The sequence below is a fragment of the Myotis brandtii genome, unplaced genomic scaffold (assembly GCF_000412655.1).
Source record: "Myotis brandtii unplaced genomic scaffold, ASM41265v1 scaffold1162, whole genome shotgun sequence".
In the NCBI taxonomy this organism is placed as follows: Eukaryota; Metazoa; Chordata; class Mammalia; order Chiroptera; family Vespertilionidae; genus Myotis; species Myotis brandtii.
The window spans coordinates 889,742-905,838 of record NW_005354021.1 but is presented as its reverse complement, the minus strand read 5'-3'; the positions used below and the strand labels follow the sequence as shown (position 1 = coordinate 905,838).

General features: G+C 36.1%; 1 protein-coding gene and 1 pseudogene across 1 annotated transcript in view; both read right to left on the bottom strand.

Moving 5' to 3' along the window:
* Positions 1 to 13,714, bottom strand: part of BMPR2 (bone morphogenetic protein receptor, type II (serine/threonine kinase)) — a 56,786-nt gene extending 43,072 nt beyond the window's left edge. The window contains exons 1-3 of the mRNA XM_014528917.1: positions 13,705 to 13,714; positions 12,219 to 12,389; positions 10,654 to 10,824 (exon numbers count right to left, since the gene is read on the bottom strand). Coding sequence (XP_014384403.1) covers positions 10,654 to 10,824; positions 12,219 to 12,389; positions 13,705 to 13,714 — 352 coding nt within the window. The remainder of the gene's footprint in view (positions 1 to 10,653; positions 10,825 to 12,218; positions 12,390 to 13,704) is intronic.
* A 1,424-nt stretch (positions 13,715 to 15,138) lies between these two features.
* Positions 15,139 to 15,875, bottom strand: LOC106723838 (annotated as a pseudogene).
* Positions 15,876 to 16,097: the final 222 nt, after the last annotated feature.

Below are 16,097 nucleotides of genomic sequence, written 5' to 3'. Positions count from 1 at the left end.
TATATATAAAGAATTTTTAGTAAAAACAAAAAATAGAAGATAAAGATTAATCTGCAGCCTATGCTACATTTTTTTAAAAATCCATTATAATTAGAAAAAATAGAAATCTAATCACTGCACTATTTGTTATTAAAATCAAATAAAAATCCTCAGAATACAGAATCAAACCAAAGAATTGAATCATTCAGAGATCCCTAGTCAAATTTCCTAACTGGTCTATATAAAAATGATACTTAAAAAGTATCATACAAAAAACCATTATTCTCAGAAAATGACCATGAAATAATTTGACTATAAAAAATGGAAGTTATATTTTCTAGTTATTTGCTGACTAGACCAAAAAATATGTTTGGCACTGTACAGATAACTACCTCCCCCATTTGATGTTCTTTAAATTATGATAACAACTTGCACTCACTTTGATAAGGAAAGCATGTCTACATGTAGAAAAAAATTAGTTTTTTTCTAGTTTTTCCCATATTATTCCTTCTTTCAAAGCATTTTTTTTCTTTTAAATATATTTTATTGATTTTTTACAGAGAGGAAGGGAGAGAGATAGAGAGTTAGAAACATCGATGAGAGAGAAACATCGATCGGCTGCCTCCTGCACATCTCCCACTGGGGATGTGCCCGCAACCCAGGTACATGCCCTTGACCGGAATCGAACCCGGGACCTATCAATCCACAGGCCGACGCTCTATCCACTGAGCCAAACCGGTTTCAGCAGCATTTTTTAATTATAAAACATAAGCCATACACATAAAAGTGTTTATAATGCAAATGTACAGCTTAATAAATTATTATAAAGTAAATAAACACTCACATAGCTACCAGCTGGGCCAAGAAATAGAACATCCATAATCCCCAAAACCACCTTCCCACCTACCTGCTCCTTCTTGGTCATAACAGCTTTCCTCCTCCCCAGAGATAGCCAGACTTGTGTTAATCATTTTTTCACTTTTCTTAATAATATTACATTCTCTGTGTGCTTAAGTTTGCCTATTTCTGAATTCTATGAAAATGGAATTTCTGTGCCTTGCTTTTTGTTTAATAATGCTTTGAAGAGTTAACCATGCTGTTGTGTGCATATAAAATTCAATCAGGGTTTCTTTTCTATGTAACAAATGCAGTTATTTTTCCTTGTAATGAACCTGGAATTTATAATGCTAATTAAATAATCACTACAGCTAATCCCTATTAAGCATCATAGAAACATTCCATAAATGAATATATTTAGTTTGTTCTATTTAGTACTTTTAAAGTATCCAATTTTGTTGGTAAGAGAAAAATATTAAACAAAGCAGACAAATGAAAAGACTGCACATCCTCTTGCTGTTTCTAATTTTGGGGCAGCAGAGGCAGTAGCTAGGAGCCAAGAAAGCCAGAGTTAATAAAAGATGCACTCTTGGATAGGGACTGAGCAGAAATAAAAGCTTTTTTAAAGTTTGCTTTATGCCACTCTACTTTTACAAAATGTTTACATTAATACCTGTTTTCATTAGCCAAAAGAAATCTGAAGAGGATTTTCACTTTTATGAAAAAGGCAGTAAATGAATATGGAGCCCAGCGTTTGTTGTGCAGTGAGCCGTTACAGAGGCAGCGCAAACCTGAGCGGAGAGTGGCACCGCCAACCTCCTTCCTCGGGAACTACACTCAGCAGCTCAGCATCAACTGCCATAGCTCTGAACCATGTCTGTGAACATCTGTGCTTTACCTTGATTTATTTTGTGCATCTGTTAGCAACAAGATGTGTCCTAAGGTAATTGCTTCTTTGCTTTACACCAGTTCAGCCTACAAAATATTTCATAGGAACACTATACTTTCAGATAGCAGAGGAAACCTTTATCTGAAACCATTGGAATCCTTGAAATTCATCTCTTCCATAGTTCCCAGGTTATTCTGTAATCCCCTGCCCTCATCTGACAATTCTTTAAAAGGGACCTTCTAAACATACACATCTGGTGTTCCATGAAAGGACAGTAAAAGGGACAGTGTTTTCATCAGATCACCACTGATGATTCTAACCCAGACTGTCCATAAATAAATCCTCAGTTCCTACAAATCCCACTCCGTATGTAGTAAGAGTAGAGAGTTAAAGTGAGAGAAAACCTAGGGCAGTGGTGAGACAAACGGAGTTTAGAATTATTGTTGCTGGGACTGTATCATTCTCCAACAGGCACTGCTTTTTCCCATCCCATTAGCTCTTCTTTCACCTAAGCTCTCCCTTTTTAACTTAACTTTCTATTTTATTTTCCCTTCTTTGTCCCTGTATATATTCCTGTCTGAAAACCTGTCCTAGAGGCACCCACGTGTCCTGCTTAAAAGCAATGAAGCAATTCCAGGAAGTTTTCTTTTCAGTCCAACTCTTTCATGGTTTTCAAACAAAAAACCTTAGTTACAATCTTTGTGAGGTAAAGGTGAGATAAAAGCAATTCAAGTTAAAAAAAATATTTTACATCAAATAGCAACACAAACCACATTAATCTTTTTAAATGAGTGATTGTTCAATAGCTCCAATACTTTGATAGATCCAACACTTTCAAAAATCATCAACTAAAAACACTGACCTAACAAAAAAGAAAAATTACTGCCCTAGTCGATGTGACTCAGTGGATAGAGTGTCAGCCCACACACCGATGGGTCGAGGGTTCGATTCCCAGTCAAGGGCACTTACCTAGGTTGCAGGTTCTATCCCCAGCAAGTCTGGGAAGCAACCAATCGATGTCTCTCTCTCACACTGATGTTTTTTTCTCTCTCTCACTCTTCCTTTCTCCCTTCCACTCTCTTTTTTGAGAAAATAGGAGCAAAGCAGGTAGGTATGGGGCGGAATTGATATTCAATAGCGCAGAGCTAACAAAACTTCAGAATGAAAACTGTCTGACCAACACTACATAACATGTGTAAATAGAATCTTGCTACTACTGCATTAAAGAATATCTTTAAAGGATACATACTCTTCTTTATTTCTCTTGTACATTCTCCTTTAATATTTTTAACAAGTATAAAAAGAAACATTTTATTTTGTCTCTTGCTAAAATGCTTCATAAAGTACTAAGCAAAGTCTTTTTTTAGCTATACTTAGCCATTTTCTATCTATTCAATCACTTTAAAGCAATCACAGAAGCAGTAAAAACTGAAAAATCATTCTATATTCACAATAGCTACAAACCTATCTGTGGCCCTATGCCAATATCAGCTTCTTTGTAGGCTTTCTTTTCAGCTTGGTGTGAGATGAAGACATTTGCTGCCAGACACTGGAATTAGAATTTCTAATCTTAACAGCACAGCATAAATTAGAATGTGATTTCTTAAACCCAATTCTAGATGCAATTCAATCTTTTCTCATCAACGTAATGAATAATTTTCTTTTAAAATAAAATGAATAAATTTCTTAAACCCAGTTCTAGATGCAATTCAATCTTTTCTCATCAACTTAATAAGTAATTTTCTTTTAAAATAAAAGTATATTTTTATACTACGGTCATCCAAAAACCTTTAATACTAAATGCAATGAACTGGGTTTATTTAGTTTGTCTTTTATAAAAGACAAATTTTTTGCCAGCTTTTCTAACTTGGTTATTTTGTTTACCTTATAGTTAGGGAGGTTAATTATACCAACTCCAGAAATCTTATCAAGAATTGTTACAAAATAAGTGTCCAAATCTTGCAATATTATACACTTCTTTCTACTCTGGAAAGTTACAAACACATTAGGATGAATTAAGCAAGTAAAAGAATACTGTAGATATAAATTCATTTATTTAAACTAAAGGCTGACTTTCTTTTTAAACAGAGTAGGTACTGCAAAGTCTCTCATGGTTGGAAGAGACTTAGAATAATATAGTTCACTTTCCTTTTTAAAAAAAAATGTTTTTATTGATTTCAGAGAAAGGAAGGAAGAGGAAAAGATAGAAACATCAATAATGAGAGAGAATCATCAATGGGCTGCCTCTTGCACACCCCTTATTTGGGATCAAGCCTGCAACCCAGGCATGTGCCCTGACTGGGAATTGAACCGTGACCTCCTGGTTCATGGGTCCACACTCAACCACTGATCCACACTGGCAGGGAACAGTTCACTTTCCTAAAGTGTCAGATTTCTGGTTTTAGGTAGTATGTGGACATGTATCAGTAAAAGTTTTCTCTCTTTTGTCCACTTACTGAGGTAGGAAATCTCAACCTGGTAACAGTAGATCTCTATAACTCTCAAACATTTGCTATTCTCCCTTTTAACAGAGAAAGGGAGCTTTAAGTATCACACAATTTGGCAAGCAACAATATCTGGCTAGTTAATAAGAGGGTTTTGTTTTCACCTTACTAATTTTTAAATAAATACTTTTTAAAGTTACCCTCTATTTATGATATTGGCTTTACATTTACAGTATGATGATGTTTCCCTTTAAAATATATGCTTTTTAATGAGATGATCAAACAAAAATATTAAATAATGTGTAATGTAAATATAGAAAACATTTGTAATGTGAAAAAATCATAAAGTGGTCCTTGAATTTTAGGAAATGTAATCAAGTATTTTCAAAATATCCTTTTTCTCCCCCTCCCAAATGAATTAACAAACAAATATAAACAGGTCCCCTGTTTAAGTGAAGTGGTTATATAACAACTGCATATACAGAGTAATGGCTAAAACCAATAGAAAGTAATGGCTAATAACATACTCTGGAGGCAAAACATCTAGATTTTAATTTTGGCTCTACCACTTATTAGCTGTATGACTTGGTAAATTATGTATCTGTGCCTTAGTGTTCTCAACGTAAAATAAGAACATAAGAGTAACCATCTCATATGCTTCTGTAAGAGTTAAGTCAGCCGTGGGCAAACTATGGCCCGCGGGCCGGATCCGGCCCGTTTGAAATGAATAAAACTAAAAAAAAAAAGACCGTGCCCTTTTATGTAATGATGTTTACTTTGAATTTATATTAGTTCACACAAACACTCCATCCATGCTTTTGTTCCGGCCCTCCGGTCCAGTTTAAGAACCCATTGTGGCCCTCGAGCCAAAAAGTTTGCCCACCCCTGGGTTAAGTAGAAAGGTTTAAGGCATATAGAAGAACACTATAAGCACACACAGAGTACTCAAAATGTTACTTAGTATTGATTTCACTATATATTAAATGCCTGAATTCCCTTTATGTTTACTTCAAAAAGCCTGCTCATTCTGTCTAATAATTATAATCCTGATAAAGTGAGTTAAAATTTCACTACTAGATTTATCCCATCTGGAATAATATTTCCTAAGAATCTTACATTTACTTGAAGTATTTTATGAAGCAAGACCCATTAAATAAATATCTAACACCAGTATCTTAAGGCCAAGGGGAAAGAGAACTAAGAACAGCGTTTGTTGATGGGGAAAGGAAGAACAGTGCCTGAAAAGGTTACCAAGTCATACTGGATACAAAGAGGAATGGTTTTCTAAGAAAAAATAAAGGCCTCAGAAAATAAGATCTCAAAAGAAGAAAAGTACCGCCCTAACCGCTTTGGCTCAGTGGATAGAGCGTCAGCCTGCGGACTCAAGGGTCCCAGGTTCGATTCCGGTCAAGGGCATGTACCTTGGCTGCGGGCACATTCCCAGTAGGGGGGCGTGGAGGCAGCTGCTGATCGATGTTTCTAACTAACTATCTATCCCTCTCCCTTCCTCTCTGTAAAAAATCAATAAAATATATTTTTTTTTAAAAAGAAGAAGAAAAGTACCTAATCTCCTTTAATTCCAAAATTATGTGTAGATTCAAGTCTACTTCTAACTATATTCTAAATAGGCACAGAACTACTAGAAAGTATTTTTTAAAGTTGCTAGTATAAGAGGAAATCTTTGAAAAAATAATAATGGAGGTATTAAGACCTAGAATATGAGTTATCAATCCATAAATCTCCTCACTTATAGTCAGTTTTGTCTTAGGAGAATTATCTGATAATGTGGTTTCTGGCTGAACACATGCTATAAGGACTCTGATGGAAACCTCAGACCTGAACCTCAGATCAGCAAAACAACTGGCATCTATTTCCAAATATCAGAAGTTCTTTTTCCATTATTTCCCTTTTTATTTTAAAGGGTAATAATTCTCCTAAATGGAGGAAAACAACATGTATAGTCTACTTCAGATGCTGAGATTAGAGGAAAAAGCTTTTTTTGAGAACAGATAGCTAGTTGCCAGAAGTCATTGGTGATTTATGGTTCAAATAGAACCTTAATTTTTATGGTACATAACAATGCTCACATACCTTTTTCCAACTTTAATAATTAATTATTCAATTATGTTTAAACAGACATTTCATTCATGTCTCAACAAAAAACATCAGACTTCCCATTTTGTTAAATTTTTTAGAAAACAACAGCCAGAATAAATAGTCTAAGGAGATTTCATTTATTTGTGCCCTAATTACCTCCAAAAAAACTATGTAAGGCAGTTCTTAAGACTACACAAAATCTGTAATTAAAAAAAAAAATTTAGAACTGGACGGAAGTGGAGTAACCTTGCTTCAATCCCCTAATTCTACATCAAAGTAATCCTTGAATGATTTTAATGTGAAATTCTGTGGCTCAACAAAATACATTTACTTATGGTCATGTGGTTAGTCTGTCAGGTTTTCCCTGACAATTCCCCTCATTATTCTTAAAGATCCACTGCTAAAAAAGAAAAGAAGATCCACTGCTACCATATGCTTTGGTTTATATCACTTACGTATCTCATGATCTTCACCTGCAACTGTGGGTGGGAAAGAAACACACAAAACAACATTTTTCTGAGGGAAGAGAGCTATATCTTGTTATTCTCAGCCATCCATACATTCCTTCATTGCTACTGGGTCTGACCCTACTGAATGTGCAAGTTCTAGCGGTGAGAAGGCAAGCAAATGTGGTGGTGGATATTGTGTAAATGCATACTTAATGAGAAAAATATAATTCCACTAATGCAATGAATGGCTTGAAGTCAGCAAGTAAACTGTTCATCTGAAAACAATGTAGAGACATAAGAAGATTAACAGAGAACATTAGGTATCCTCTGTTGTTCCCTAGAGCAGTAGTTTTCAACCTTTTCCATCTCATGGCACACATAAACTAATAACTAAAATTCTGCAGCTCCCCAGAAAAGACATATTTTTGCCAACTTGACAAAAAATATAGGTATAATTTTGATTCATTCACACTGGACAGCTATTGCTGTGTTGGCTATTGTCATTTTTTTTTTTATTTGACGATCTAAGGGAAAAGAGATCAGTGTCCCTGAATAAACAGTCAGGTGTTGCATGTTTTAAAAATTATTGTGCACAAGGGTTCCCTTTTCTCTATATCCTAACCAACACTTGTTGTTTGTTAATTTACTGATGACAGCCATTCTGATAGGTGTGAGGTGATATCTCATTGTGGTTTTAATTTGCATTTCTCTGATGATTAGGGACGTGAGAATCTTTTCTTATGTCTATTGGCCATCTGTATATCCTCTTTGGAGAAGTGTGTATTTGGGTCTTTTGCCCATTTTTAAAATTGGATTGTTTGTTTTTTTTGGTGTTGAGTTTCATAAGTTCTTTATAAATTTTGGATACTAACCCCTTATCAGATGTATCACTGGTGAATATGTTCTCTAAAGAGTTTTTGCACAACAAAGGAAACTATCAACAAAATGAAAGACAACTCACTGAATGGGAGAACATATTAAACTATTAGTTAAAATGTAGCTCCTGTCATCCCTATCAACAGAAACTATCAGTATCAACAGAAACAGGCAAGGAAGGGATGAAATGACTAGATTTCAGACTATTTTAAATCATTTACTTCAAAGCTAGTTAGCTTCATTCTTGAAAAATAACAGTACAAATGGGCAATAAATATAAGAAAATTTAAAATAGAAAACAAACAAAAAATATGTGAACCTCACTAATAAAAACAAAGCAAATCATTTTTCATAATGATCACAGCAAAGTTTTATTTTCATAATACTAGTGCTGATAAAAATAAATGAAATATGCACTCTTGTATACCACTGATGGAAATGTGAACTGTTTTTACCAAAAGCTATTTGATAATTGTAATTTAATTTTATATATACAAATATATGTCTAATATTCCCTCATGATTAGATTCAGGGTATGTATTCTTGGCTAAAAAATAGTACTATATGAGCGACACTGTGTCTTGCTCTGGATATCACGGATGTTCATCTGCCCTGCATTAATTGTGTTAATCTTAACTACCTCATCATGCTGTTGTCCAATTTCCTCACTTTATAATTACTAAAATTTTTCTGTTAATATGTGGGAAATACTTTAGAACAATGCAAATATCCTGCTGCCCCTAAATTTGGATCTTTTGATGATTCCTGCCTAATCCAGTCCTTATAATGATATTTGCAGAATAATAATTTTCCAACTGCTGCCCTCCTCCATCTATCCATTGGCACTTGGCATTCTACTATAAGCAAGTGCTCTCTCTTTTTCCTTCTCTACTGCCAGCATAGACTCATTAATTTGTTTTCCTTCCAATAGCTTACAATTTATTACTGTACTGTTTTAGCACTCAAATTATCTCTAATTTGGCCAGTGGGAGTTCCTTCAAGCTGGCTCCTGTGTCCTTGTGACAAGTCTCCATCCTATTTGGGGGCATTTCTTTCCTTACTTTCTAATGTTAGAAGCTGTCTCAGACTGATCTAGCTTCTATCCTACTCTTGTCCTAAAATAAGCCACTTTTCCAAGAAGTCCAAGTTTCTTTGAGTGGAGAGTTAGTTGTATTAGAAACTAAATCAGGGTTTCATGTATGTTCATTGCTACTGGGGTGCTTTTGCTTCTTGTCCTTTTCAACAAATTGAACTAAGAAATATATGTGAATATATATATGCATATATTACATACACATGTATACAAATATATACACAAATATATATGTACACATATACATATATACATGACCACATATACATGCATGTAATACATACATATACATATTTTTAAAGTCATAAATCCATACTGATACCTTGAATTAAAATCTATTCTCATAAGATTCTCTTGTCTTCCCCATATATAACTGTGTTCCTCTTCTTCAGTAAGAACACTGGCTCCAAGAACATCAACACATATAGTCATTTTATATATATATATATATATTTTTTTTTATTGATTTCAGAGAGGAAGGGAGGGAGGGGGAGAGATAAACATCAATGATTAGAGAGAATCATTGATCCGCTGTCTCCTGCATGACCATTACTGGGATGGAGCCCGCAACCCAGGCATGTGTCCTGACCAGGAATCGAACCGTGACCTCCTGGTTCATAGGCCAACACAAACCACTGCGCCACACAGGCGGGGCAAAACCACTTATTTTTCCAAGACATGGATGGAAACAACTTAAGTGTCCTTCGATGGATAACTGAAAGAAGATGTGGTACATACATACAATGGAATACTACTCAGGCATAAAAAAGGATGGAATACTGTCATCTGAGACCACATGGATGAATCCTGAGAGTCTCTTGTTAAGTAAAATAAGTCGGACAGAAAAGGACAAGAACCATGATTTCACTCACACGTGGGATACAAAACAGAAAGCAACAAACAAGCAAAACAAACTCATAGACACAGACAACAGTATGGTGGTTACCAGAGGGGACAGGAATGAAGAATAAGGGGGTTGATTCCAAAAGTCAGAACTACATATAAAAGGCTATACTCAGAGAACTGTCACTACTTCCTGTATCCTTTCCACTCCACCCCCTCTATCCCTTGTAAGTAATAAACTTCATTATTTCCTGGCTTATCCTTTCTTTGCTTCTTTTTGTAAAGATAAGCTTTCTGACCTTCATGAAAGACAGCATACTGTATATGCTTTTTATTCATCTAACATTATCTCTAGAAATCACTCCATATCAGTTCATAAAGATCTTACTAATTTTTTTTTTCTTACAGCTGCATAGTTAGTACTCCATTACAGGTATGTACCGTAATGTACTTCAAGTAATCTGCTATTCTTAGACATTTGGAAAATTTCCATTATGCAGTTACAAATAATACTGCAATGGATAACACTATGCATATATATTTTCATACTGTTGGAGGTGTCTCTTCAAATTCTTAACAAATTGGGGTACTGGATGAAAGAGTAAGCACACATGCAGTTTTCTTAATATTGCCAAATTCTCCTCCTCAGGGGCTGGAATGTACTATATGTTGACTCACTTGGTAATATACCAAAACCCTGGAAATCCCGGTGCACTGCTTTTGGATTTCAGGTGTACCTAAATATAGTCTCATGATGCTGGAACTCTCCCTCTCACTTCTGCCAAACCTGAATGATATATATATATATATATCCTCACCTAAGGATATTTTCCCATTGATTTTTAGAGAAAGTGGAAAAGAGAGGGAAAGATAGAGAAAAATACAATGTGAGAGAAACACATAGACTGGTTGTCTCCTGCACGTGCCCTGACCAGGGCCCCGGGCCAGGGAGGAGCCTGCAACTGAGGTTTGTGCCCTTGACTGGAATCCCCTTGACTGGAATCGAACCTGGGACCCTTCAGTCCACAGGCCAATTGCTCTATCCACTGAACCAAACCAGCCATGGCTGTTTGTATATATTTTTTAATTTTGCAAATTTCTGGAGAAAGGAATTACAAGGAAAAATAAGTTACTTTAGTTACTTACTTAGTGGTGTTGTATCTGGAGGTGGAAAATTCTCAGTAAAGTTGACATTACACAAGTCTGTGCTACAGCAGCAGAAACGATATGTTCCATTCTGAATTGAGGGAGGGGTGGTAGTTACAATGCATTCTTCATGGTGACACTCTTCAGGATCTCCAAGGTGAGACCAACATCCTACAAATTGATATAAATGTAAACATTGACCCTTATAATGTTAAGGGTCAATACGATAAACAAAATTAAATGAAAACAACAAACTAAGAAATAATTGAAATAATTGCAATAAATGTTAGAGTGAGTACTCATCAGTTATAAAATACTTTCGCAAATCAATAGGAGACAATTTTTTTAAATAACAGGAAAATGGCAAAGTTTAAATAGGCATTTCATGGGGCGGGGGAGCCAACAACAAAATGTTTAACTGCATCATTAATATAAGAATTATTAAAGCAACAGTAGATTTCATTTTTGTCTACATTAAATTGATCTAAGTTTAAAAAGTAATAATATACTACTGTAACAAGGAATCAATAACACTCTCACACACTGTTGGAGGGAATGTAAATGTATATAGCATTTCTGGAAAACCAGATGGCAATTTTTCTGAACAGCCTTTAAAATATTCATGTTTTAAAATCTAATTAATTCTACTTTGAGGTATCTATTCCAAAGAAATAATTAGATAAGATCAAAGATTTATGTTCAAAGATGTTCACTGAAGTAGTATGTATTATAGTGAAAACCAGAAAACAACACAATGACCAACAGAATAATGTGTAAGTAAACTGCCATATGTGAATACAATGAAATATTGTGCAGAGGTTAAAAATGCTTTATATATACACATACACACACACACACACTCACAGTCTTGGTGAAACATTCATGATATAACTCTCCCAAATCAATCAATAAAAATTTTTAAAAATATATAAATAATTGGTGTGAAATTATTTATAGTTTATCCTAACTTTGGGTAACAAAAAGTACACACACATATAAACATAGAGGGACACAGGAAACACACCTAATAGAATAAATTAGTAGAATTAAAAAAATTCTTACGCCGAAACCGGTTTGGCTCAGTGGATAGAGCGTCGGCCTGCGGACTGAAAGGTCCCAGGTTCGGTTCCGGTCAAGGGCATGTACCTTGGTTGCGGGCACATCCCCAGTGGGAGATGTGCAGGAGGCAGCTGATCAATGTTTCTCTCTCATCGATGTTTCTAACTCTCTATCCCTCTCCCTTCCTCTCTGTAAAAAATCAATAAAATATATTTAAAAAAAAAATTCTTAGGAGTATGAAATTGTACATGTATGTTTTTCTTAGTTTTCTGTATTTTCTAAATTTCATACAATAAGGCTATTATAATAAGAAAGATATTATTTAAATCACCTAAAAATCAATTCCATTTATAAATTTGGGCTTTGTGAGTGAATATATATACATGGATATATACTTCTAAATTACTGTTTTCCAGGAGAGGGTTTTAACCTACCTCCATGCTTTTCAGATAAACTTCAATTTTATGAAACACAAAGTTATTTCAGGTAAGAAAAGTAGTACTTGCCTTGTTTTACGAGATTGATGTCCCCTTTTGACTTCTCCCAGAGTCCATAGCAGGTGCTACCTTTTGAGCATAATATGGTTCCATTTTCATGAGAGATTCGACTCTCACCTATCCCAAGGTCTTGTTGATATGGATCTTTAAATGCACATAGACGTTCTTGATTCTGAGAAGCTAAATTAAAGAAAATAAAAGAATGACATTAATTTTATGGTAAAATTTGCAAAACATTATTATGTAAAATCTTAAGTCTTTTTAAAAGGTATTGTAAAGTTTCCTACTAAATTCCTAACAAGGGTCGAATAAATTTGTAGTTTCATATTTATTCAATTACTTCTCTCTTTCCATTAATTAACTTATAACCTCCAAACAAGAAGCAAACTTGAAAATTCATTTCCCAAAAGCAACTCCACTCTTACACAAATTATTACCACTTTCTCCTATTAAATAATTTTGGTGTCTGAATAAAGAAATATCCAAAAATGTCCATAGCCCTAGCTGGTTTGGTTCAGTGGATAGAGCATCGGCCTGTGGACTGAGGTGTCCCGGGTTCGATTCCAGTCAAGGGCACGTGCCTGGGTTGCAGGTTCGATCCCCAATAGGGGGCGTGCGGGAGGTGGCCAATCAATGATTCTCTCTCATCACTGATGTTTCTCTCTCTCTCTCCCCCTCTCCCTTCCTCTCTGAAATCAATAAAAATATTTTTTAAAAAAATGTCCATGCTCTAGCCCTGGCCAGTGTGGCTCTGTGGTTAGAGTGCTGGACTGTGCATCAGAGGATCTCGGGTTCGATTCCTGGTCAAAGGCACATCCCACCCTGGTCGGGGTACATGCTGCAGGCAACCAATAGATGTATCTCACATTGATGTTCCCCCCCCCCTCTTCTCCTCTCTCTCTCTCTCTCCTCTCTCCCCCACCCTGCCTTCCACCCTCTTAAAAAAAAAAATCAATGGAAAAAATATCCTCCAGTGAGAATTAACATCAACAAAAAATGTCCATGCTCTGAATTATCAAACCTCTAAAACAAACAAATGGACCAGCCAAGAGGGCTAAATAATTTTGGGAAATTCTATAGTATTCACTTTTCTCATATTTTACAGTCAGCTACGGGAAGCTAAATATGCATCGTTAGACATGGTAAACTAAGGATGAGAAGAGTGACTACAAATGGATATATGATTTCCTTTGGGGGAGATGAAAATGTTCTAAAATTAGACTGTAGTAATGGTTGCACAACTCTATAAATTTACAAAAAGTGCCTGGCTGGCATGGCTCAGTGGTTGAGCATTGACCTATGAACCAAGAGGTCAGTTTGATTCCCAGTCAGAGCACATGCCCTGTTGCAGACTCAATCCCTAGTGTGGGGTGTGCAGGAGGCAGCTGATCAATGATTCTCTCATCATTGATGTTTCTATCTCTCTCTTCCTCTCCCTTCCTCCCCCAAAATCAACAAAACACGTATTTAAAAATAACTAAAGAAATAAATTTACAAAAAGTCATTGTTCACCTAAAATGAGTGAATTTCATGTTATATAAATTATATCTTAATATATTTGTTTTTAAAAACTATGGCTACTGCCCAAGCCGGTTTGGCTCAGTAGGTACCAGTATAGTGTTGGCCTGTGGACTGAAGGGTCCCGGGTTCGATTCTGATCAAGGGCACATGCCCGGATTGCAGCCTAGATCCCCAGTAGGGGGCATGCAGGAGGCAGCCCATCAATGATTCTCTCATCATTGATGTTTCTCTCTCTCTCTCTCTCTCTCTCTCTCTCTCTCCCTTCCTCTCTGAAATCAATAAAAAAATGTATTTTTTAAAGAGCTATGGCTACTAGTGATGAAAAGAAAATGACTTTCTGTTATTAAAAATACCAATATGATAGCCAGAAGAAGAAATGCTCAATAATCACTTATACTGAAGCGACAACCCAATTTAGTTTCAATACCAATCAATCTTTTTCCATAAACATAATCTAATTTAACTAATTTCAAGAGAACATTTGCCACATAATTCATCAGCTAACAAATATTTACCAACATTACTGAGAATACCAAAGAAGTAAAAGGTTTTCAAAAGCAACAGCTGATCTTTATTTGGTTTCTTAAAGTAGACTTTCCTAATGTGTTTAACTAGCCAGAACTATTACACTTGGCCAATATATTCCTCATGGGCTTCTGATTTATTTCTTAATTTTAGGTGTATCTTATTTAGTGTGGCTTAATTCACTAGCACCTTAGCACTGGAGACGATTCATTAAAATGTTTCTGAACCCACAAAACTAAGGACCAAACTCTGGAGAAGGAATGAAAGAGCCAACAACTGTGTGCCCAAGCCAATTTAGACTCCTAGCCCTGTCATATCACAACAGAAAGCACCTTCAAAGTGTTGAGCTATACCACTAGGGTATTCACAAGTAGATAATACAGAGTTCTCAAGTACCTTATAATGGTCTTTTTGGACACAGACAATAATTACTAAATTTAGTAATCAGATGATAATTACTGAAAAATAAATGTGACTTGATTTCAACAATTTAAAACCACTTCAGGCAATCTTCTAGAAGATATTTATTAATATCAACTAAATGTCCAGAAAATATAGTAAAAAATAACTCTAAGGTATTAACCTAATTATGATTCTACCATATTTTTACCACATGTACTCACATATTCAAATTCCTTTAATGACAATCTTAATTATATTTTAGATTATCTTATACATTAAATACCAGTATTTCCTTAGATTATCCCCTAATTTGCAAACTTTACCAAATTATAAAAATTAAAAATATTTCTACATACAAAGTACATATAACACAAATTCATACTTAAAAGATTCAAACTACAAACATAAACTCTGTAATGTGAAAAACATGCCTATGAGGCATAATTTCTTTTCCCTGTCCTACTCCATTTCTTTTCTTTTCTTTTTTGACAGATCCTGCCTCAGGTTTATTTGTACAAATAGCACAGGAGGACACCAGCTCCATGCAGTCAGCAGCCCAGGGGTCTCACCAGTCCTTCTGTCCTCACATTGGCAGTCAGAGGCTTCTACTGTGCAGCCTTCGTGGGGGCCTGGGCGCCTTTGGGAGCGAGAGCCTGGACACTTTGCGGGGTAGGAGCCTGAGCCCCTTTGGGAGCCTGAGCTGCAGCTGCACCCGCAGCCTGGGGCTTGGTTTCGGCCTTGGCCTTTGGCCGGCAGAGCCTGAGCCCCATGGCAATGCGGGCACAAGCACGTTTCCCAAGTTTGGGGTGAGCGATGTAGGCAAGTCGACTGGGCTCGCAGCTGCTGCCCTTTGGGATATTGGGCCTGACCTCCTCGGGCTTGACCAGGCCTGATGGCCTCAGCGCATGCGCTCATGGCCTTGTTGGCTTGCATCTTCTTCAGGCCCTTCTTGTTGTGCTTCTTGGCAAAGCGCCATGTTCCTTAGGAACTTGGGGTCTACTCCCTTAAGAGATTCGTATCTTTGTGGTGGGGTTTCTTGATGCCGTTTCTGTGCCATTTTCAGAACTGCTTGTGCGTGGTGTGGTTCTTGGACTTGGCCATCTCTGCACCAAAGCCCGCAGACCCCCAGGGACCGGAAGAGAAAGAGGAGGCCGTGGTGCAGCACGGGAAATACGGTCATCCAGGCGGGAAGTTACTACTCCCCACTCCATTTCTTAAGTTAAAGAAATGCTTCTTACCTAATACCAGATAGTGAAGCTATATAACCCACTCATTTTCCCTTTTTGTCTTGTTAGAAAGGACAGAATAAATTTCTGAACTCAATATCTCTTGTTTTCCACAACCAAAATATCCTTTTTTCCCTTCTCTTTTTCTGTTATCCATTTTGACTAGAACTTTGCGTTGACTACTGAGTTAATCTAACTGTACTTGGAAGTATAA